The sequence below is a fragment of the Lycium barbarum genome, chromosome 4 (assembly GCF_019175385.1).
Source record: "Lycium barbarum isolate Lr01 chromosome 4, ASM1917538v2, whole genome shotgun sequence".
Lineage (NCBI taxonomy): Eukaryota > Viridiplantae > Streptophyta > Magnoliopsida > Solanales > Solanaceae > Lycium > Lycium barbarum.
In genome coordinates this window covers 103,279,118-103,294,370 of record NC_083340.1, presented here as the reverse complement: position 1 = coordinate 103,294,370, position 15,253 = coordinate 103,279,118, and the positions used below count along the sequence as shown (strand labels likewise).

The following is a 15,253-nucleotide window of genomic DNA, read 5'->3' as shown; positions in this document are numbered from 1 at the left end:
GTTTATGTGTTGTTGTGCCTATCTGCCTACTTTGTTAATTTTATGAACGTACGCATGATACTAATCTTAGTCGGCGTATGACACCTACCAGTACTTAGTGTTTGTATTGATACTACCTTGCTGCACCCCTTTTGAGTGCAGATTGTGTGTCGGAGACATCTTCTAGACCTCATATCTGGCATGAGGCTAGTTCCCGATCAGATCCGAGGGTGAGCTCCTATCCATGCCATGCCGCTTGAAGATCTTTCTTTATTTGGATGTCTACTTTCATTCCAAACATTTATGATTACTTTAGACATTTATTTCATTCATTAGACAACTTATGTTTTAGAGTCCTTGTACGATGAATTTTGAATCTTTGGGGTTGTAATAGTTAGGGCTTCCACAATTATTTTATTTATGGCAATGATTTAGACTTATTCATGATTTATTTCTGGTCATTAATTTATAATTGTTCAAATGATTAAGTAGAAAGGTTAAGGGGATGTTCGCCCACTAGGGGATTTGTGTGGGTGCCACTTGCGACTACTTGGGTCGTGACACTATCGCATAGAACAAATCGCATTGACTGGTCAACCCTAACTTTCCTCTTCGCTATAGTGAAATGCCCTTCACTGTTGCGAAGAACAAACCAGCACCAGAAAAATCAGCAATTGTCAAAAGCTTCAAAATTGTACGAAAACATATCGAACTAACTCGAAATTGGAAAAAACCAGTTTTATGAGTCATAAATGATGATACGAACCTAACCATGCAGTGGAATTATCCTTTTGACCACATATACAAGAAGTGGATCAGTTTTTTCCTTCTCTTGGAATGTTATTTATGCATAATGCGTTACAAACCGACCAGAACCACCTCGAAAACTAAACCAAAATTTAAAGAAAAGTTCAAAATCATCATACGAACCTAATGGAACCTTCAAATCAGGAATCCAAACTTGTTTACCCAAAATGTTGACTTTGGTTACCTTTGTAAATTTTAAGCAAGTTTATGTTCAAATGCTCCAGAACGCTCTGGAGTCCCTCGAGACCGTGCCACCAATACTCGCAAGTCATAATCACCAATTGAACATATAAAAAGTCTCATATAGGAAAATGGGGTTTTAGAACTTAAAACGACCGGTTGGATCATTACACTACTTAATGGACACTTGAGAAAACACATATAAACTTGCCCAAGAATGAAAACAAATTTCTTTGCTTATACCATAAAACAAGTACGATACTATCAACCTCCTTGCCTTTAAACCTCGACTAAGTTTATTAATTAGTTGAAAAATACATACATAAATTTGTCTTTTTTTCTTGTGTCAGAGTTGGCATATATAAAGGAGAAAAATTGGTTGGGGGGCAATTATCCGCGTGGCACACGCGCTTGAGAAGAAAGGAATCCCAAGCAGCGCACATTTTAGACACGTCCAACTCTATTTTGTTATAATGCGCCTGCCTGGTTACGAAGCTCAGAGAGATCAAAACACATTTTACATACAAAACAAATCAAGATTGTTGCTTCTCCAGACTCTCCACTTTCCACTATTCTTTGCACACCAACTGACTGATCTTTCTTAATTGTACATAAAGAGAGGTAAATTGATTGATTTTGAGTTGTGATTCAGTTAGCTATGCAGAGGCAAAGTCCGCCGAAGCATAGACATGATGGGACTTCGCCTTTGCCATTGGGTATGGATTGGAGCCCTCCTCCCAAGAATTGGGTCAGTCTTTTCTTTATCCACTTCCTATTCTAATTTACTACATGTTTTCATGGATCTATCCATCTCTTTACTGAATGGTACGACTGAAACTTTTATGGGTATTGATTGATCGTGTTGAATTGGGATTGGGAACAGTAGAATTAGACTTCTGATCAGTTCTTGGAAGGAAATGGCATCGGCTTTATTTGGATGAACTTGTGAATTTAATCAATATGCCCTAGCTGATTTATCAACACAGTAGGCCTGTTAAGTTAATGTTTTACAATAATTGGCAATAGGCAAATTACCTGGTACCCGTGCTAAGGGGTTCTTCATTTGTCTTGATGTGCCTGATGTGCGATGGATGTGACAATGGGTTTGGGGCTCCGTACAGATTCTTGTAACACATTAGAAATTAGAGATAATGGTCAAAAACACACCTGAACTATCACTTTTTTCGCGAGTTGCACACCCCAATTATCAGTTGTTCCCTTTTCCTTCCTGAACTATCATCATCTACGTATTAAAACACACCTAGTTGAGTAAATGGTGATAGTTTAGATAGGAAAAGGGCACTACTGATAGTTAGGGTGTGAAACTTGGAGAAGTGATAATTCAGGTTTGTTTCTGACCATTAACTCTAGAAATTAGCAAAACATTGCATGTATCTCGGTCCAATAAATGCAATCTTTAGCCAATATGTCCTGTTAGCATTAATAGGACAGACCTGTGAACTTTGCCAATATGTCAAGTCAGCCGGCTCTTTGTCTCCTAGCTGATTAATCAACATAGTAAAGCCTGTTGAAAGAGTTGAGCATAAACTCTCCTAGCTGATTAATCAACATAGTAAAGCCTGTTGAAAGAGTTGAGCATAAACACACACTATACATATAGATTTTCAAGTAAGTGGCAATAAGTAAATCACTTGGTACCTATATTCCAGGGATCCTTCGTTTCAATGGGGGAGTAAAAATACTAGAATTTTACACTTTTGAACCTATGACCTAAATCAATTTTTGAATCCCCCTTGCTACTTTGCTAAAATTTTCCCTTATCTCAAAGGGATTCAACAATTAATATATAATTAAAAAAAATATTTTTTTGCCCTATTTGCTTAGTATAGTTTTTCAATGAAGGGATTCAATTGAACCCCATTGGCTCACAGAGGTCCGCCCTTGCTTCATTTTCCTTGCGTACCTATGTCGAATTGGTGTGACACAACATAGGTGTCACATAGTCTGTCAGTACCTCGTGCAGATTGTTCAATACACACTAGAAGTTAGGAAACATTACATGTACATGGTATCAGATAGCTGTAACTTTGGTAGGAGGGCTGCCTCCTCACAAAGGGGATCGTAGTGACTGCTTATAAAAAACACAGGTTTCCTCGAAGTCGTAAGGCCATGTAAGGGGGCTGACACTTGGTCCAGCCAGCGAAGTCCATTCGAACTGTCAATTGACAAATAAGAGGAGAGCAAAGTGCCAAAGGCACACGAAGCAAGTGCGGAACGGGCATGGAGAAAAAGAAGTGTTGAGGAGAAGTAGATATAGCAATTTCATAATTTGGCCAGTCTTCATAAGTTTCAAAGTGAATGTTATGGTCCATTCGAACTATTATCTAGTGCATAAAAAGCTGAGTATCCTTGATTATAGATTGATGGTAGTCGTAGTTGACTTCCCGGTGCTCGTTGCTCATTGTTGCTACCCTGTTATAATAACGTTTAAGTTAGACGAGCTTCGATGTTGACTTTCTTATGGCACACGACGCATAATGGAGACAAATGGGTGCTGAATCATGTAATCAGTACTTCCTTTTCTTCTCATAAAGAAGCATATAGTCAGAACTTTCCATCATTGTGCAAATATCTATTGGCATTTAGAAAATATCTTAGGTCAGCAAAGAATTGGATGACTTCCTTTGTGACAGTATTTGATATTACCTTGACTTTATTAACAAGTAATCTAGAAAGTTAAGACAAGTGAATTGTCTTATCGTTGTGGCTATTGATACATACTTTATGCTTGGTGATACTGAATTAGGTTGTTCATATCATCACTGTTCTCCATTTGGCAGTTTGTTTGATTTAATAAGCTTCAGTTTGTTAACTTTGCTTGAGTGATCTATGAGAACTTTTAATCTAGCATTCAACATATTAGGCCTAGCAGCAAAATGCATAGGCATTCAGATATGTGAACCAAGGCATTGTTCCACGACTCGATTAGTTCATGAACATATATGACGTTGTAGAATTTGAATGGAATAAGGATTGCTTATATCGAGTTTTTCTTTTTCTTTGGTAATGAGTATATCTTTATGACCTAATCGAGGATATAAATCTTGGTTAATTTTCTCCGCATGAATTCTCTTGCCAAATGACATTCTCTTAAAATCACTTTCTCTCAAAGAGATGGAACATTGAACTTGTTTAACTTGTACTGACGCACAAATGCTTTTTCAAAAAAATGGTGTACCTTCCAGACTTCCTGTCAGATATTGTTTTGATTTTTTCCCTGGAAAAAAACTCACATATGCTTAACATTCTATCCAGGCTGGACGAGAAACTGTTTGGCCTCATGATCCTCACACGGGCTGGAGCTACTGTGTTACAATTCCTTCGCGGGTTGTCCTGGCAAAATCGACAAATTCAGATCCCATAGTGGTATTCAGCCTTTTATCCATGCGGTTAAATGTTAAATTCATTATGTTATAGAGTTAATGTGATACTAGTACGTCTTTCAAACAAATAACTAAGGATTATTAAAGATCTGAAATGCTAAAGACATGGTGGTAATGATTTCATAATCTATATTTTCTAAATAGAGGATGCTCTTGATCTTCAGATAGAATTTCTATGACCATCGGGAAGATTTGACAAATCATTCTTGTTAAGAAGCGCGTTTAAGCCCTAAAACCTAGTGCAATGCAGGTTCAATGTTTCACCAAGCTTTGGTGGCACTTCCTTGCAGGCACCAAGGGGTTAGGGCGTTGTGTGTGCCTTAGCAAATTCGCTCTGCCTTAACAGGATAGCACTAGATATATTTACGATTTACACTCCCCCCCCCCCCCCCCCCCCCCCCCCACACACACACACAGAAAAAAGGGTAGAACCAGGCTATGTTACTCGGACTCTCCTAAAATGTCGTCGGGTGCGTGTCGGATCCTTCAAAAGTAGTGTATTTTTGGAGGATCCTACATGGGTGCGGCAACACTTTTGAAGAGTCCAAGTAACTTAGGAACCAGGGTGATCTACATCGTTGCTTACAGGTTTGGCAGATTCTAGTAACTTTGGCCTAAACCATGTCTTTGTGTTAAAAATTTACTTAATATGTATAAATAAACCTATCATGTCTTAGAATTTAGAACCTATAAACTTAAAAAGCCTTAATTTGCCTCTATAGAACTAGATAATGAAGATGGTGCGTGAATATATTAATTATTAAAGGATTGGTGTGAACAAATATGTTTGTAGATAAAAAGGTTTATGTTAGTTATTATGCTTATCAAAAGAATACGTTAGTTATTATGAAATAGAAATCATAAATTTACTCCATAAGAATACTAGTTAGTAAATTTGAATTAAAAACTTAGGGATTTTTGTGTGCTAATCAAAAATTTAAAATGGTTTTAAACTTGATTAAGATGCTTTAGCAAAAAATAATAAAAAACCTTGATCAGATGGATTTTACCCTTTTACATTTCACTTAATTGCATCTTTACAATTTCGTTCTCCATAACAATCTTATAGTTTATAGTTTTTTTTTTTGACATTGCACATATAATTTTATTTTGTTATCGTTATTGATAAGGTTAATGATTTTATTGACGTGGGATAATTCCCGCTTACAAGCTATATGCCAAAAAGTAGAGAACTTACACTGTTATATGGTTCTCTACAAATGCCAGCTATCTTCTATACACACAGGAACTTCACCGGTTTACAAAACTTAACTAAAGATAAGAGGTTATTCCCAAATGTACAAAAGCATTTTCTAACCTGCCGAAAGCTCTCTTATTTCTCTCGTTTCACAAGACCCACATGATGGCTAGTGGGGCGACGTCCCATCCATATATCATTCGCTGAACCTGGCATCATTCAGTGCACCCCAAATTTAAGAAATGAGTAGCAGTCAGCAGCTTGATTTCTTCTGCATTTCGCTACGAATGTATCTGCAGATTCATCTTTTGTAGTGTCCGACTTTATTTGGAAACTATCATTCAATATTATGAAGAGTTCCTTTAGCATAGTAGGTCCTAGCATATGTCAGTTCCCAGGTTTGAGGATGTTCACAATTTTTATAGTGATTTTTGTGGTGTTTCCATGTTTTCATCACCCTTAATTATTGTGATAAAGCTGATTCTTAAGCAAAAGATGGGAATAGTTATATATCACGAGTTTATCTTTTTCTAACAAATTACTAGTGTAACTCAGATGTAAAATAGAAAGTTCTCATATCATTTATCTTGTGGTCATTTTCTGGTTATGATGAGACTAGAGGTTCTCTATGGATGAAAAAAAAAAATATATGAGACCAGAGATTCTCTATGGACTTTCAAACTTCCAATAGTTGAAGTAGCAGGTGGTGTTGGATTGAGTTTTCTCTCTGCGTCTACCCAAAGGAAATTCTACTTTGATGAGATGAGGAATCGAATGTATGATAGAGTTCTCGAAGTGTATAAGTAAACTTTCTTAAACTGGAAAAAATATTATTGTTCTTTTTGACAAAGTGCAAGAAGGTTTAATCATTTTCAGCTACAAAAGGAGTTATTTAAGTTTTCCATTTTTTTTTTAAAATAAAATATAATTGTTCTTGTGAGAAGCTGGCATGTCTGTAGTTGATTTCTCATCAGTAATAGCTAACTGGAATTTGATTTTTGAAACCCCATGTTGAACTCATTTTTACATCTCAAACATGGACCTCGGTCCAGCGGACCTTGCCTATATTAAACTTATAACCTGTTGCCTTTTTTTCCTGCGTCAAGACTTGGTTCTTATGTGTTACCATTTATTGAAGTTTAAACTTAACAATGTTAAAGGACAGTTTTACAGGGTTTTGGTTGGCTTACAATCACCAGAAGGGAATACAACTACACGGGTCGTATTAAGAAGGTTCAATGATTTCTTGAAGTTTCTTGCTGCTGTAAGTTTGCGCACACTCTACACTCTTTTCAGATATATTTTTCTTTTTCTAAATTTTTAGGTTAAGAGGACATGAGTAAGTTCTTGGGCCATAATCAAAGTTGACAGTTGCCTTCTTTTAGGAGGATTTTAATAATCACAGGGTACTTAATAGTGTGGTTGATTCTGTGTCACAGCTGAAAAGAATGTTTCCGAGGAAGAATATTCCTCCTGCCCCACCCAAGGGTTTCTTGCGGATGAAAACTAGAACCCTTCTAGAAGAGGTAAGCATTATACTTGCTAGTTTCATCATGCAAGATGTGTGGTGAAATTGTTATCATTTGTCTTTTCTTGAAACTAAAAGTTTAATTCGGAACAGAATCACATACATCCTTAAATTAGAGCCAAATTTCTGTATGGTTAGTTTTTATATTATGGAATTTACAGACTTCTTCTCTTCAATATTCTCATAACAAATGGCTCTACTGAAAAAAAAAAAAAATTGCAACAAACTACTGGATGTTAATTGGCAGCGTCAATTGTTCAAAATGTAAGTTTTGTCTTTTATTTTAGAAATAATGAATGAAAGTATTGGGTTAACTACAAAGGTTTCTTTCCAAGTGATGCTTGCAGCTGCAGTTCTATATGATAATTATAATTTTCATGTACTTGTATGTTTCCAGAGAAGGTCCTCCTTGGAGGAATGGATGACCAAATTACTATCTGATATTGATGTATCAAGAAGTGTTCCAGTGGCATCTTTTCTCGAACTGGAAGCTGCTGCTAGATCTTGTATGTCTGTTGCTACAATATTAATGTCATCTCTCTGAAAACGATGATACATGTGGCTAATTTGATTTTTAGAATTATCTTTGTGTTATGTCCAAGAGTTTAACATTAGTACTATAACTCTTTCAGCATTCCTAGATGAAAACCAACATGCTTCAGAATCAAATCCTTCTGTGAATAGTTCTGTTTCTTCCCTTCAAGTTCATCCTAATCTAAGCTTGTCTGCAATAGCTGGGAGTTCATCGCTCACATCAGATTATGGCAGTGACACAGCTTATGAGATATCTGATGTTGGCACACCACGCCTTGGAAGGGATAATAACTCTGATTTTGGGACAGATGATCTCTCTTTGGATGAGGATGCAACAAGTCCAATAGATAAGTTTGTGAAGTTTGGGATGTCCAACATTGATGAAGGCTTGTTCATGGGTCAGGCTATTCTAGAACAACTTGGAAATTATCCTAGACATAGGGTGCACAGCAGAGAGAGTAATAAATTTGAAGATAACAATAAAGCTAATGGAAATGCTTCCAAATCGTCTGATCTTGTTGTTGGTACTGATGGTATGAACAGACTCTCTTTGGAGCGGGAGAACACCAAAGTTATCCGTCATGCTAGGAAGTTATCTGGTGAGAGCATTGGAAGCGATACAAGTTCCCAAAGGGGCAGTGAATTGTCAGGCTCAGCAATTCCCAGTTTATATGGACAAGGGCTGGTTGACGTACCCAGAGCGGCTGAGACGTCAGCGAACATTGAGAACACTGACTTACTGCTGCCAAGTGATGTGCAATTATTACTTCTTTCAGATCAGCGCCAAAAAATGAACAGGGTGCTTGCAACCATGCAAAGGAGACTAATAACAGCAAAAACTGACATGGAGGATCTTATCTCAAGATTAAATCAGGAAATTGCTGTGAAAGACTACCTCACAACTAAGGTATTTTCTTTTTCTAATTTTCTTTGAAAAAGACGACTACTTGTATAAGCTAAGTATGAAGCTGAGGAGAATATATAAGAACTTCCCAAGTTACAAGCTATCTATGACAACACTGTATCAGAGCTACGAGTTGCATTGTAGGTCTGCCAGTGCCATACCCCAAAACTACCAGATGATTCACGGACCACTAAGAAGCAAAGAAAACCCACCTTTTGCAACAATGTATCTTTCAACACACTACAATCCTGATATTTTCTCCTTTTCTTTTTGGGCCATTTCCCTGCACATAGCTAGTTACTGCCTAACAAGTGTAATTGCATGTTCTGCACCTTCCCAGATCCTTGGATATTCCAGTGACACGTCTAAAACTTTGTAGAATCAAACTGACAGACCTTGAATGTAAAAGATGCTAAAGTGATGTGATTCTTCGAGTTAACAAAGAACCAATCGACCAGGATCTTGATCTTGAAGCGACTTGATGGGCAGAATTCAAGAAACCGACGTAACTCAAGTTATAGGTCTCGGAATTAGGTGATTCCAAATAGAGGTGAAAGATGACGATCTGAACTATGAAAATAACTATTTACCCTTTTAAAAACAAGTAAATATTGAGGGCGGAACGATGGGAAGAAAGTTAAGGTTCTGGCTACGAAATAGAACGAATTTTAATCAAGAAACGCGCTCTTGAATGATCAAGAACCAATAAAGTTCCTAAGTCACCACTTGAAATCAACTTACGTGATAAAGAAACACCACACGCTATTGAACACAAGATAAAGACTATCACCACCTTGCTTGGAACCAAAAACAAGGACAAGGAACAAGAAATAGAGAAAATAACTCTATTGCAAAATTTAGCTTTATGCTAAAAACGTGAATAGTGTTTAACAAAGCATAAGAACCCTTTATATAGGCCTAGGGTCTCTTCTTTGATGACTACAAATCCCTATTCTACTCTAGAAAGGAAATTGCTAAAAACAAGGAAAAGTAAAATCCCTATTCTACAAGGAAAAGAAGAAAGTAAAACCAACTAGAAAAAGGAAAACAACTAATCCTAATTTTAGAAGGAAATAGTTTTAACTTGGCTTCTTGGGCTTGAAATCATCCTTGGGCTTCTTGAATTCGAAGACAAGTCCACACACCAATTCTTGGGTTCACAAGAGCTTGTTCTTGACGCCCTAATTAACAAAAGCCCAATATAGCTTCTTGATTTTCATCATAAAGGCTGTCGGGTATAGAGTTCCGCATGTTGATCTAATAAAAATCATAGAAGGGAAACATCATGCAATAACTGTTAGCTTGCTATGGGAAGCATTCTTCTTTTACTGCTTTTGCAATTCCTTTGTACCACTTACAATAGGATATGAGACTTGTTTGTTTATTTATAAAAAAGTTACGAGGATCTCGATCCTCAATAGTACCTAAATTTTGGTAATCAACGCTTCCCGCACCAATATAAAAATAAAAGAAATTAAAGCTTCCTGCATGTTTTATAAGGATATTGGATGAAATCAATCTTCTGCCATAGAAAATGTATATCCTTGGTGTAGCGGTGCTACTAAGGCTTTTCGAGAATAAACGTGTTTATGTATTGCTACTTGACAATGCTACTGGATATGTAGCATAGCAACCAGAGAGACCTTGAACTACTTGGATCATGGGTTAATGACCTTAAATTACCATATGATGCTGAAAAAGCGCTCCTAATAATCCCCTAGTAGTAAGGTAAATCACCGATGATGGGTCTATTTTTATTATGGTTGTTGAAAAGCCTTTTAAAATTTGTTCCTCCATGAAGCAGATACAAGGAATATATTATGATATCTTTAACAAATGAATCCAACCCCATAAAAAAAAAGAAAAAAAAGAAGTAAAGAGATGAAAGATGAACACTCTGCTATGTGGAAGGATGAGTTGATTTAAGTAGAACAAAATGAGTTTGTATTTCCTTCACCAATTCAGTTTCTGAGAGGAGAATGCTAAAATATTAGACAAGTTGGAAACCTGAGTGCTTGTGCTGAAATCTATAATTGCTGACTTACTGTAAGATATCATAATTGGGAAGACTCATAAGTCATCATTTAAGCAAAGATTTTAATTATATTCTTTCTTAAACATTTTTAGGATCCGATAACTAAGCAAACCAATGGTGAACATTTTATTCCTGGTTGGTTCCACGGGAATAGTAATCCAAAGAACCTTCCTTATTATATATGTGAAGAAGGTGAAAAAGTTGTGGATTAAAGAAAGAAACTTATGTATCTGGCAAGTTTCTTTTCTTCTTGCTTCTAAATTGTAGGTAATAGTTAAAAGAAAGATCTATGTTAATGACATGATGCTAATCTGCATTAAGAATAGAGATGATGTTGGCCCTAAGGGGGTATGTCTTAGTGGTCTAAGAGCTGGAGTGACAACCTTGGGAACCAAGGCTCAACTCTAGCAGAGGCAACACTGTACGATTTCTGCCAATTTGCGTAAACCTTGGTGGGTGAGTTACCCAATATATGTGTTGGTGTAAGTAGCAGCCATAGACCGCCCAATAGATTAATTGATGTGCATGGAAGGTTGCCCGAGCACCATGTTATTAAAAAATGGAGAATGTCGATGGCGTCATAGTCAGGCATAAACCGTTTTGTTTGTGAGAAAATAGTTCTCTGAAAAGACCTAATTTTAGGGGTCATAAATGGGTTACTCTGTGATGCTCTGTTGTTCTGAGATAATCAGGTTAAGGATTTGGAAGTGGAGCTCGAGGCTACTAAACAGAAAAGCAAAGAAAACCTTGAGCAAGCAATCTTGGTTGAAAGGGAAAGGGTCACCCAGATACAGTGGGATATGGAAGAGCTTCGACGGAAGTCATTGGAAATGGAACTGAAATTGAACCCACAAAAGGTTTTTCCACCATTTCACTTGATTATCCTCTGGTTTATGATGATTTTCTCCTCAGTTAGAATGTTTAAGATCAGACGCTATGTTTGTCACACCTCGCCAGGATAAGCTGGGCAATGCTTCCATGGAAGACAATGCCAGTCCGGAGAATGACAGAGTCTTGCAGGAGTTGGATGCCACAAAACGGAAGCTTGATGAGTTGCAGAAACAACATCAAGAACTTGAAGTAAAATCAAAAGCTGATCTTAAAATTCTCATTAAAGAAGTAAGGTCTCTTCGAGTCTCACAAGCAGATTTGAAGCAGCAGCTAAATCACTCGCTTAAAGAAAAATTGGAGGCTGAGGTATACCTTGCTACTCCATTGCTGTTGTTCACATTAATTTCCCTCCTAGACTGATCATCTTTTGTGTTAGTCCTTTCTTCAAGAATTTATAACTTTGTCTTGGTGTGAACTGCTCTTCAGTCCCTCTTGCAGTTCTATGTTGATTATGATTCAATTATCTGTGAATATATTCTGTGAATATATTCTATATAAAATTTGCTTTGACTTTGATGAAAATCTTTCAGTTAAAGTGGATTGGTCGTACCTATCCAATACAACAACAACAACAACAACAACAACCCAGTGAAATCCCACATCGTGGGGTCTGGGGAGGGTAGAGTGTACGCAGACCTGACTCCTACCAAGGTAGGACGGCTGTTTCCGAAAGACCCCCGGCTCAATAAAAGCATAAAAAGAAGTCAGATAAGGTTAAGAGATTCGGATAAGAGATTTAAAGCGATATGAAAATGAAATAATGCAAGCGACACAGATAACACATGATAATCAGAGCACAGGAAATAACAGATAGTAGCAGAAATCGGAGCAGATGACACAAGATAACCAATGCACAGGAAATAACAGATAATAGCAGAAATCGGAGCACAAGAAATTATATTGCAATAATGCGACTACTAATAAGAACGGATAACGAGACTATCTACTAGCCTTCTACCCTAATTTGGGTCCTCCAAACCCTCCTATCTAAGGTCGTACCTATCCAATAATGGAATATGAATTATGACCGACTCGCTATTCTGACACGATTCCTTCCAGTCCTGTCCGTTAATTTATTTACAATACTAAACTTTATGAGGAGTGAAAGGAAAGGGTAGTACAGTAGTAGGAGAAAAACTTAGACCCTTTCAGTATAATTTGCGCAATTGTGGAGATCTCTTTTAGTTTAAAAAGGATTAACTGGATTCATGCATTGACAGATCTGCATATCCTCGTCTGTTAATTATACTTTTTGTTACTGAACGTTCTCTTGCATATGCAGAGACTCTACGAAGAGGAGAGGAAAGCCAATGAACAAGCAAGGACATCTTTTATGAAGCTGCTAAATGAATGCCAAGTTCTTCGACAGCGGTTTGAAGAATGCAACATTAATTTAGTCAACGAAAATGAAGACGACCTTGCCATGGATCCCTCATGCTCAGATGCCTTGAATCTCCTCACGACCTATGACAACCAAATCAACCTTATCCTTTCAGAGGTATTGAAGCTGCTATTTTCATTTCTACATTTCAAGACAGTTCCCACTTTCTATTGAGAATTTTCAGCAAAATGACTTTTGAGTTGCAATTTTGTGATAGCTGTTTATACTGTGAAAAGTGGCATGTAATGCTTGATGCATTTCATTCTCTTATACTTTGACTTTTTTATCATGTTGGCAAATGGTAAGTAAGACGGACCTCACAGGGGAAGATGAGATATACACTAATGTGGCACTTGAAATCTTGTATGATATAAATCCCATGACATTGAGTAACAGAATCAATATTCTCAACTCTACACTCTCAGCATCTCTCAAAAAATGCACTACTTTTGGACTGCCCGACACGCACCCTAACGGAATTTTTGAGAGTCTGAGCAGCATAGGTCCTTGTTGAGAATACAATTAAATAGTAAAAGTGTGCTCTCTCTAACAGCTTAAGCTTTTAGATGAGATGGTGACACTTCAACATGGTATCAGAGCAGGCAGAGGTCTTGGAATCGAATCTCACCACTACCCATTAACAAAAAGAATTTCCACATGCTTGGCCCATGAGAAAGAATCAGGCCCGCACGTGAGGGGGCGTGTTGAGAATATAATAAAATAATAAAATTGTTGCTCTCTCTGACAGCTTAAGCTATTAAAGGAGATGGTCACACACTCAAGTCCTAGATGTTCTAATTTACCAGTTTTCGAAGAGAGAAAAAAAAAAAAAAAGGAGTCCTAGATGTTCTCTTTGGTGGGCACACATTTATTTAGAACACGGCTGGTTGATTATTGATATTTAATTTTTTTTTTTATGAGCCAGAGAAAAATCTTGTGGTGGAACACGTTGGTTAAACCAAGGTTCACAAACTAGAAACTCAAGTACTTTTTATGTACCAGTGACCTAGGTCCTGATTTTGTATTTACAGGCTACATCATCTTGTTTTGTGTTGCTCTGGTTTGTTATAATTTGTCAACCTGTTGCCTCAGCTTTACCTGAAGAATTGCATATATTAGTTTGCTGTTTGTTTAATCTCTCATGTGAGTAGTTGTGACTTGTTTTTATCAGGTGAACACAGACCAAGGAGCCGATTCCTCTTCTGCTACTGCTGAGAAAGTGAATGATGTAAATACTGACTCCTGGACTGTAGATGAAAAGTTGAGAAACATGCTGACAAATGTCCTTGTTGATAACGGTAAGTTGAGGAAACAGGTGAACTCAGTCATGCGTTATGCTCTGAAAAAGAAAATGTCATCTCCTGGAGAGAGTGAAGATCCTTCGAGTGAAACTATACAAAACAAGCATTTAGATAGTTGAATTCAGGTAAATATTGTAAAATTTTGTCATATCTAGTGTATCTGAACCTACTTCCAAGAAAATGATCTAGAGTTGACATCCAACATGACTGTTGGTATTGTAATATCACGGCATCATTATGTATACAGCTATAAAGATGCAACAATTGAAGTTGTATGCAAAATGTCTAACTTCATAGATAAAAGAGAAGGATTCTATTCATTTAATAAGCGAACTTAAGACTTGGATATGCGTTCTTCCACATCGAATTATATACTTCTTTGTACTGACATGGTTGCTTGATAGCATATCATTGTGGCAAAATAATCAAGCCAGCAAAAATTTGATATGCATTACAAATCTGCACACTTGAACATACCCATAGTGATGTTCCAGATCTTTCTTCAATGATGTTCCAAACCAGGTGCAGAACCACTACACTTAATCCTAGATCAGAGCTAAAACCAGTTCGTCCAGACCTCTGTATTGGCACACAAGCCATACTACAGTACGATCATTACTAACATGGCCTGAAACTAGATTTGCCTTGCTGACTTTGTGTATCAATGTATGACACCAATACAGAGGTCTGGAGGAACTGGTTTTGGCTCATCATCCAGGATTAATCAAATATACAGTTTCACTTTTACTGTATTTTTTTTTTAAAAAAAAAAAAAGAGAAGAAACACTCAACAATATCAACTGCAAATATTAATCTACTTATAAGTACGTGAATAAATTGTATTTTTCTCATATTAATTGCGATTGAATATTTGCATTTGCAAGAAAATAAACACGATTAGGATGAACCGAATAATTAGTTAACAATATATTGCCAAACCCACCATGTATCAAGTACGTTGAGGGTTTGGACTTCGGTTTGCATCAACTTCCGCTCTTGGCAAAGCTAAGCTAAGTAGCTCAGGCCAAATATGTTAACTATACCAAACTTCACATGTTACGAGTTGTACCGTTCCTTTCTAGTGATCTTTCTTTTTTCGTATTATTCCATT

General features: G+C 36.9%; 1 protein-coding gene across 4 annotated transcripts; it reads left to right on the top strand.

The window, feature by feature from the left end:
• The first annotated feature begins 1,370 nt into the window (after positions 1-1,370).
• Positions 1,371-14,488, top strand: LOC132636170 (PX domain-containing protein EREL2). 4 transcript variants are annotated; one of them, XM_060352887.1, is made up of 10 exons: positions 1,376-1,714; positions 4,243-4,353; positions 6,734-6,832; positions 6,954-7,094; positions 7,494-7,602; positions 7,729-8,537; positions 11,262-11,426; positions 11,527-11,766; positions 12,743-12,958; positions 14,013-14,488. In XM_060352887.1, the coding sequence occupies exons 1-10, from the start codon at positions 1,625-1,627 to the stop codon at positions 14,259-14,261; spliced, it is 2,229 nt and encodes a 742-aa protein (XP_060208870.1). In that variant the 5' UTR covers positions 1,376-1,624; the 3' UTR covers positions 14,262-14,488. The 4 variants fall into 4 exon arrangements, with proteins under 4 accessions (XP_060208873.1, XP_060208870.1, XP_060208871.1 ...); XM_060352888.1 differs by having other exon boundaries at positions 1,378-1,714; positions 7,008-7,094; XM_060352889.1 differs by lacking the exon at positions 1,376-1,714 and having other exon boundaries at positions 6,742-6,832; positions 7,008-7,094.
• Positions 14,489-15,253: the final 765 nt, after the last annotated feature.